We start from the raw sequence: 9,963 nt of genomic DNA, 5'->3' as shown, positions 1-9,963 counted from the left end.
ACAGCATTTATTTAAAATATAAATCTTTTCTAACAATAAAGTCTTTTCTGACAGAAATAAGTTTGATTTTTAAGGTATATTAACATAGGAGAACATTATTTTACAATGTAATAGTATTTCACAATATAACCCTTTTTTTTGTATTTTTTATCAAATATATGCAGCCTTGATGAGCATATGAAAATTTAAAATACATTAAAAAGTTGAGCGATAGTGTATATATATGACTTATTTATTGATTTTTTTTAACAATACATGTCATTTATGTCTTGTTATATATTGTTATATTTAAATGTGACCATGGACCACAAAGGGTAATTTTTTTTAAATTGACATGTACATCATCTGAAAGCTACATAAACAGGCTTTTCATTGCTGTATGGTTTGACAATATTTGGTCGAGATACATCTATTTGAAAATCTGGAATCTGAGGGTGTAAAATAATCAAAATATTGAGAAAATCGCCTTTAAAGTTGTCCAAATAAAGTTCTTAGCAATGCATATTACTAATCAAAAATGAAGTTTTGATTTTTTATGGTAAGACATTTACAAAATTTCTTCATGGAACATAATCTTTGCTTAACATCATAATGATTTCTGGCATAAAAGAAAATGCTGCAATTATACCCTTGCTCCAGGGTCACATATATTATATATATGCATTATTTATACATTATTTTACCATAATATGCCATATTTACGTGTTATTTATATATAATGTTTTTATTAGAGTATTTTAGTGAAAGCATTCAGAACCACTGAAAACAGAGGAGTGTGTGTAATTGTGGAGCTGCATGATCTGAGGAGCATGTGAAGTGTTTTACCGCGGTAAACCTGTGTGCAGATGAGTGAGGTGCGGCGGGCGGTGTGTGAGGCGCTGTGGGGGATGTGTGCGGCGGATGCCATGTCTATGCCGGTCCACTGGTACTACAACACACGGGACATCAGGAGAGACTTCGGCGGCTGGATCAGAGGACTGAGGGCACCGCGAGACAGACACCCGTCCAGCATCCTCAGTCTGTCCAGCACAGGTCAGAGCACTCAAACACTGCTGATGCTGCTTCACTGACGTGTGTGTGTGTGTGTGTGTGTGTTCTAGTGATGTGTGTGATTGTTCTGATTGTTGTGCAGCTGGCAGCGGACGCACCGGATCCAGCGCAGCCGCAGCTCCTGTGGTGGGGAACGTGATTCTGCACGACAAGCTGAAGTTCTGGATGGATCCAAGCGGATCGGTGCACTACCATCAGGGTAAGACTCCTTAAACCTGCTCGTCTAGACCCATCAACCACTGATGATCAACACACAAACACAGCAAGAGCTGATGACAATCACAAGAGAGAAGCACAGGTTTAGTCTGAGTCACACAGTAAAACACATCTCCAGCAGAAACGAACACACGCTTTAGTTCTGACTGTGACATGTGGCATTCACTGCACAGATGACAGATACTCTGATTAGAAATACTGCCTCTGCAATTAACTGGAACAAATCACTCTAAGTTGCAGTACTAAAGTTAATAAAACTGAACTAAAACTGAATGAAAACTAAATAGAAATATAAAAAAATTACAAAAGGAGTGAAACTGACATATAGTGTAATTAAAACAAAATAGAAATATGAAAAACTAATAAAAACAACTAAAGCACATATCAAAAGAACTTAAACTGACATTTAATGTAAATGAAACTGAAAAGAAATGTGAAAGAACTAATAAGAATAACAAAAGCACAAAACAAAAGGACTAAAACTGAAATACAGTATAATTAAACTAAATAGTAATATTAAAAATTAATAAAAATGACAAAAACAGATAAAAAACGGAGTAAAACTGACGTAATTAAAACTAAACAGAAATATGACAAAGTAATAAAAATGACAAAAGTGCACAGCAAAATTACTAAAACTGACATCAAATTGAATAAAAACTAAAGAGAAATATATGTAAAAAACTAATAAAAACTGTAGTTTTTAAACTAAAATTAAAATGGAATCTGAAATAGAAAAGCTAATTCAAATATTATTAAAAAAATGTAAACGTATATAAATGATACTGAAATAAACTCTTCTGACTGTGATACTGAAGTGTGCACGGCAAAAAATGCTTTTCTTACTTACATTTTTTTGTCTTGTTTCCAGCCGAAATATCTCAAAATTCTTAAATCAAGAAGGAGTTTCTAGACGAGTAAAAAAATAAATAAAATTGTTTTCTGTTTGAAATAAGGTTTTATTGCTTACCCCATTGGCAGATTATTTTGCTTGTTCTAAGCAAAAACTCACTTAATTTTGATTGTTTTTTTCTGAAAAAGAAAACAAGTTTTACTTGTCTAGAAAATCCTTCTTGATTTAAAACTGGAAACAAGACAAACAATCTAAGTCGAGTTGTTTTTGCAGTGTGCTGACTGATGTGAGTTAATGATGTCAGTGTAGTGTGTAACAGCAGATGTTCTGTGTCCTGCAGGTCTTCCAGCGGGTGGAAACACACTGAACGCTGTCTGTGCTCTGAGAGTGGCAGGTGTTCTCTCCAGCGGTGCGTTCGGTGCGGCCGATCCTGAAGCGCGAGCCGCCGTTCTGTCGGATTACGTTGAGTTCATGACGCGCCCCGGCTCACACCATGACACCTACGCCGAGTCCTTCCACAGGAGCTTCTTCTCTGACTGGCAGGAGCTCAGACCCACGGCACCTACAGAGGTAAACACATCACTAGACAGAGCGCTCCGTCTCAGTGCTCCTGATGATGCTCCGTATTCTCTCGGCAGGTTCTGGAGTTTGCGGAGCGGCGATCCAGACGCATGTTGAACGCGTCCCGCGCTGACGGTCAGCTGAACGCTATCGGATGTCTTCCCATGGCCGTTCCCTTTGTCCTGCTGTCTGCCGCAGCCAATGAGGAAGAAGCAGTGAGTCACATGACACCAGCATCTCATCCAGACACTGTTTAATATTCATAAATCAACTCTGGTGCTCACTTTTGACATATCGTCACTTCACCAGAATCCTACAAAACTTCAAGGTTTGGCACTTGCTATGTGAATAAACAAAAAACTAAATCATGGGCATGATTAGAAAAGGTTATACAGTTGTGAAAAAAATAGTCAGACTTGTACTGTTAAAAAATGATGCCACTGGAAACCAATGGGAAATTAATTTCACTTTATCTCCTAGTGGAGACATTTGGTACTGCATACATTTCTTTTGTGATATCAACCTCAAATTTGAAACTAATTGTTTAGATTTATGGCTTTGAGTTTCTCAAAGCAGTTTTAGAGTCAAATATGCTTTGAAAAATGTGTATTTCATATAAAATTTAAAAGTAGTATTTTTGTGCATTTTTCATAAATCTTAAAGAAATCTTATGAGCATTTGAGCTTTAGCACAGTTTAAGTTGGAAATGTCATTTTCTGTGCTTACAAAGTGAAAATACTATGAGAATAATGTCGAAATGTTTCAAGAATAAAGTCAAAATATTTAGAGAATAAAGTCGAAATATTGATTATTTTGAAAATAAAGTGGCAATTACGAGAATAAAGTTTAAATGTTTTGAGAATAAAGTCAAAATTTAGAGAATAAAGTTGAAATATTTTAAAATAAACTTGAAATTACAAAAATTAATTAGTATCAATTACAAGATTAAAGTTCTAATATTTGAGAGTATAATAACCTATTGCACATACAAATGGCCCGGATTGGGAGCACTGGGAGATATTCCAAAGTCCCAAATCTTTCACTTTTATAGCGAATAACAAACAATATGTCTTAAAACAATGTGTTTTTCAGTTTTTAAGTGGCATGAGAATCAATATTTCGTTCATGCCTTCTGATGGTGCTACACTTTCTTGCTATAAACTTGAAATGAAGAGGAAAAACATATTTATAATTTGTATTTTGTAAAAAAATTGACAGAATTTGAAAGCTGTTATGAGATCAAAGTTGTAATCTTAATCATAGGTTTTTTAAATTTTTATTTAGTAATAATGAAAGAAATACAAAACAACCAAAAATACCACTAAAATACAAAATATTAAATATAAAACATTGTCAAACTAAAATGGGTGTGGTAATGGAGATCTGTTGTTGTGATGCAGGTTGGTGCGGCGCTGGACTTGGTCAAGCTCACTCATCCTCACCCGACGCTGGAGCCGCTGGTGTCTCTGTACGCACAAGCTCTTCACGCCACGCTCAACGGAGCCTGTCTGAAACAGCAGGCGGAGACGGCACTCAGGTCACCCGCGCTGGACGCCTGGGACGACTGTCAACAATTCATACAGCGCGCAGAGAGGTCCACATCTCACCTTACAACACAAACACAACATGTTTGATACAAACAGAACCATTCAGAAAGTACACATTGGGATATTACAGTTTTTTACAGACACTAGGACTCATTTCTCAATACTTAGGTCACCGACTAACCGACTTTCAGCTTGGCAAAGCAGTTACTTTCACATTCAAAATGCACTACGACTACCAAAACACTTTATTCAGGTCTCAAATAAACCCATTCTTCCAGAACACTAGCAAAGGTTGACAGCCGACAAACACACTTTGTCACCCACAAATAGTAAGTAATTCCAAAATACAAGAATTTGTAAACACACCATCCACTGATACAGATACAATAGTAAAGCTAATCTACTCACATTTTTAGATTTGAAATATGTTTTGATAAAATATTGCTGTTGAATTTTGCTGTCTTATTCAGTTTTGCATGATGTTATTGTTTTGAACATAAGTTTAACAGTTTTGAAAACAGTATGTAAGCACGTGCAAAATGTCCTGTACGTCCAAAGATTTTTGTCAGTTGTTGTGTCTGAGTGAGAAAAGAATTCATGACATTTGAGAGATGTAGTCATTGAATGCATTTTGTGCCAAAACAATGATAATTGATCCTCAGTTTAACCCACATAGACTTCTGTTGTGCTCACTGTCAAAAGTGACCTAATTATTGAGAAATGTGTCCTAGCGTCTGTAAAAAAAACTGTAAACCAATGTTATTATTGTTAACTGAAACTATTACAAACGTTTTTTGGTAATTTGTTAAAAAATATTAAAGAATTTTTTTTTACTTAGATTAGTTGAAAATTAAAAATGTTGTCTTAATAACATCAGGTTAAAACACTAAAATGACTAAAACTAAAATAAAAATCTGCTGATGAGACGGAGTGCTGGTTTGTTGGGCAGGTTTCCAGGATCATCAGAGGAGCGTCTGAAGGTTCATCAGAGCGCTGTGGAGTCTCTGGGACTCGCCTGCTACACAAAAGGTTAGAAAACCCCAGACGATCTCAAACAAAACTACCCATGATGCTCTTCTGATGGTGTGTTTGTGTTCAGGAGCTCTCTGCAGTCTCTTCTACCTGGCCTACAGCTTTCACAATGACGTGACGGAGGGGATCCTGACCAACACCAACTGTGGAGGTGTGTTTCTGAATGACTGGAGAATCACTGAATGACTCCTTCATGATGATGGCAGCCTGTTCAAAGCAATAGTTCAGCAGAAAATCTAAATGTGCTATCCCCAGGACATCCAACATGAGCTTGTCATCATATTTGTAGAAATGTGTCTCACCAATGGATCCTCTGCAGTGAATGGGTGCCGTCAGAATGCGAGTCCAAACAGCTGATAAAAACATCACAATAATCCACAGCACTCCAGTCCATCAGTTCACATCTGGAGAAGACAAAAGATGAAACAAATCATTAAGACGCTATTAAAGAAGTTCACTTTCAGAACAAAAATGTACAGATAATGTACTCACCCCCTTTCATCATTCTCTCTTCCATTTCATCTTTCTTTCTTCAGTTCAAAAGAAATTGTTTTTTGAGGAAAACATTTCAGGATTTCTCTCCAGATAGTGGACTTTTATGGTGCCTCGAGTTTGAACTTCCAAAATGCAGTTTAAATGCAGCTTCAAAGGACTCTAAACGACCCCAGCTGAGGAAAAAGAGTCTTATCTAGACTCTCTTATCTAAACAATCGGTCATAAAAAATATATATATTATACTTTTTAACCTTAAATGCTCATCTTAGACAGCTCTGCATGAACTCTGATTTTTCTGGGTCAAGACAGTTAGGGTATGTCGAAAAACTCTCATTTTCTCTCTCAACTTCAGTATCGTCCAACATCGCTGTTTTCTGTTTTGTAAAGGGTGTTTGATCTTCTTTGCATGTTCACTTTGAAAACACTGGGTCTGTAATTCTGCAGCGATGGAGGATGATTTTGAAGTTGGAGGAGAAAGATGGGAGTTTTTAGACATACCCTAACTGTCTTGAACTGGAGTACACACAGTACGCATCACAGAGCTAGACAAGACCAGCATTTGAGGATAAAAAGTGTATAAATGGTAATTTAAATAAAAAAAAAACCGTATAGTTTTGTTAGATAAGGCTCTTATTTCTTGGTTTGGATCTTTTACAGCCCCATCATTTGAAGCTGCATTTAAACTGTATTTTGGAAATTTGGCACAAAAAAAAAGATTTGTCTTGTTTCAAGCCAAAATATCTAAAAAAGTCTTAAATCAAGAAGGATTTTCTAGACGAGAAAAAAATTGTCTTGTTTTCAGGAAAAAATACAAAAGTCAAAATTAAGTGAATTTTTGCTTGAAACAAGCTAAATAATCTGCCAATGGGGTAAGAAAAAAAATCTTGTTTTCTGTTTGAAGTAAGATTGTATTGCTTACCTCATTAGCAGATTATTTTAGCTTATTCTAAGACAAGACAATCATTTTTACTCATCTTAAAAAAATCCTTGATTTAAAAATGTAAAAGTATTTTGGACAAACAAGACAAAACAATCTAAGTAAGAAAAGCACTTGCAGTACCTTTAACTAAAATACGAGTCTATAATCCATAATACCTTCCTCCGGTGAAAAAGTCCATCATAAATATCCAGCCACATATTTGTTTAGAGCTGTTTTGGTTTGTAAATCTGTGCAGATTTCTCTCCTGATTCAGACCAGACCACTTTTTCACTGGAGGGAGCGTTATTATAGATTATGGACTCAATGTATTTGAGTTAAAAGTGTCTTAATGTTGGATTTGTTTGAGCTTTAGTCTTGTCAAGATGTGAACTGATGGACTGGAGTGGTGTGGATTACTGTGATGTTTTTATCAGCTGTTTGGACTCTCATTCTGACGGCACCCATTCACTCCAGAGGATCCGTTGGTGAGACAGTGATGCAGTGACACATTTCTCCAAGTGAGTGCATATTTTCATCTTAATATCTGTGTGAACTGCTTCAGCGTGTGCTGTATATCCTCAGGTGAGAACTGTAACCGCGGGGCGGCGTTAGGGGCTCTTCTCGGCGCTCGGGCGGCGTATCTGGGCTCAGTCGTGCCGCAGGAGTGGAAGAACGGGCTGGTGGACGCTCAGGAGCAAATCACTAACATCCTGCCGAATCTGAACAGATCCACATCAGTCTGATGTTCTCCTGCTTATGAACTCTCTCCTGCACCGCTGTGCTGTTTAAGCTCTAAACTCTTCATACATCTTTCTGTCGACTGTGTTCACAGACACACATTTACACGCGTGTGCTGCTGGCACAGGAAGTGTTGCCCACAGATGTGGTTTTTCAGCCTGCGCTGTGGAAGACGTTCCCCTCATCTGTATACCTGCGCCTCTGCTGTTCAGTCCCACTGTGACCTACTTGCATAACTCTCGCATTAGAAATGCATCTGTTATAGATTGAGTAAACGATAATCAGATGCTGATGCTTTAAAGATATTCATGAGAGTGTGTTTGAGACTTAAAGCACATCAGTCTGAGAACATGCTGAATGTGAATTATATCTGTGCACTAAACGCTCACACTGCACAAACTGCTTTTCTTAATTAGGATTGTTTGTCTTGTTTCCAGTCAAAATATCTAAAAATTCTTAAATCAAGAAGGATTTTCTAGACAAGCAAAAATTATTTTGTTGTTTTGTAAAGAAACAAGTCAAAATTAAGTGAGTTATTGCTTAGAACAAGCAAAAGGGGTAAGCAAGCATTTTTTTATATCAAACAGAAAACAAGATACCCCATTGGCAGATCATTTTGCTAGTTCCAAGTAAAAATGCACTTAATTCTATGCACTTTCCTTCTTGATTTAAGAATTTTTATATATTTTGGCTGGAAACAAGACAAAAAAATCTAAGAAAAGCATTTTTTGCAGTGCAATTTATAATATCGCTTCTTGTTTTTTAACCATCAGATTCTAAATGCTTCCACCAAAAGTGGCCATGATAAAGCATCTCAGTTGGATAATCTGGTGATATGAACGTATAGTGTCTGTTAGATTTCCTTTCTAGTCTCATCTAGTTTTAAACTATGCATTATGATTTAACTTTACTCAGTTTACTTTAAGACACTTAATAATGTGCATATTATACTCGCAATTAAATGATTAAATTTAATTAATATGCACATTATTAGATGCACTATAAATGTTCTTCTGCTTGTGCAGTCATTCAGATTATCTGCACATTTTGTAAAAACAGTTGTTTTTGTTGATGTTGATGATTCGGGTTGAGTTTATCTGTCCTATGAACATGCTGTTATGTTTTGTCTAATTCATATTTATATTTTTCATATTTTCAGATATAAATCTCATGAATCAGTGAGTGTGGTCCATGTCTTCTGGTGTGTTTGCAGCAGCTGTGAATGGCAGTAAATGAGCGGAACTGTGTTTGTTGGTGCGCATCAGCGTTTGATTTCTGTTTAAGCCGCTCGTCTCTCTGTGGTCTCAACAAACGAGACGAGACGCCAAAGTTCAATCGCTCCAGTAGCATGTAAAGCAGCTCATCACACGCAGATCTGAACTAGAGTCTAAACTCGAGCTGATTTCAAGACGGAAACCGCAAGGGCTTCTTATAGTTTTCGTAAATGAAAGTTAGAGGAACTGTAAAGCCGAATCGAGTCGTATAGATGATTCATTATGCAAATGCTACTGTGCTGTCAGACGGGGAACACTCTTTGAATGTTTAACAATTACAGTCAACGGAAACTATACTTCAAGGAATAGTTCACCTGAAAATGATCATTCCGTCATTATGTCTATGACTCTGTTCTGCAGAACCACACAAGAGGATATTTTGAAAACAACAAAGGACACCATTGACATTCATTGTTTGGAAAAAATAAATCAATAAATACAATAAAATTTCAAATATGAAGAAAAATTCCAAATTTTGGGGAGCAGGGTTTCTGCAAGTTGTGTGAAGGTAAATGTATTATTAAGTTTTAAATTTCAGATTTTAAATGTAACACCGAGCCAGAAAATTTAAAGAAGGAATTAAAAGGAACACAATACACCTGTGTGTTTTCTAAATGTAATGAATGGAGAACAAAACAGGTTGTGATAGCCACACATTTGAAGAAACAACAACCAACAGAAAAAAATCATATGACTTTAATATCTCTGCTCCACTAAAATATGGAAATATTTTTTACCTTTTACTAAATCGTCTGATCTTCCTTTCTATTTCTGTCTTGTTTTCCAGTGCAAATGTTTAAAGATTCTTAAATCAAGATACATTTACTGGAGAATCAAAATCACAGAATTTGATTTATAGAAATTGATCAAAATGAAGTGAGTTTACAATTAAAATGAACAAACATCTGTCGATGGACTTAAACTTAATCAACTTAATTCAAAATAAAAACAGGCTTTCATTCCTCATTGACAGATATTTGGTTTTGTTTTAAGCATAAAATTGTTTAGTTTTAATTCATTTTTCAGAAATCAAGATATCTTCATTTTGCATCTTGCATTTCGCACCATGAATGATGCTGAGAAAGATATTCATCCAAACATTTAATGCCATGACTTTCTGAATTTAAGACTTTCTGCTTTAATTTGAGATCTTTTAAGGCCTTAATTAGTGGGCTTTTTAAGACCTGCAGAAACCCTGGAGAGAAAATTATGACAATTATCATTTTTGCATGAACTAATTTCTCAAAAGGAAAAAGTTTCTAAAATCCTACATCAAGC

General features: G+C 35.9%; 1 protein-coding gene across 1 annotated transcript; it reads left to right on the top strand.

Moving 5' to 3' along the window:
- Positions 1–845: 845 nt before the first annotated feature.
- On the top strand, positions 846–8,591 carry LOC141336993 (uncharacterized). Its single transcript, XM_073842714.1, has 8 exons — positions 846–1,032; positions 1,133–1,249; positions 2,460–2,689; positions 2,758–2,895; positions 4,081–4,274; positions 5,177–5,256; positions 5,327–5,410; positions 7,256–8,591. Exons 1-8 carry the CDS (start codon positions 846–848, stop codon positions 7,414–7,416), a joined length of 1,191 nt encoding a protein of 396 aa, XP_073698815.1. The 3' UTR covers positions 7,417–8,591.
- Positions 8,592–9,963: the final 1,372 nt, after the last annotated feature.

The sequence above is a fragment of the Garra rufa genome, chromosome 6 (assembly GCF_049309525.1).
Source record: "Garra rufa chromosome 6, GarRuf1.0, whole genome shotgun sequence".
In the NCBI taxonomy this organism is placed as follows: domain Eukaryota; kingdom Metazoa; phylum Chordata; class Actinopteri; order Cypriniformes; family Cyprinidae; genus Garra; species Garra rufa.
The sequence above is the reverse complement of the archived record's forward strand: the minus strand, read 5'-3'. Positions and strand labels throughout refer to the sequence as shown.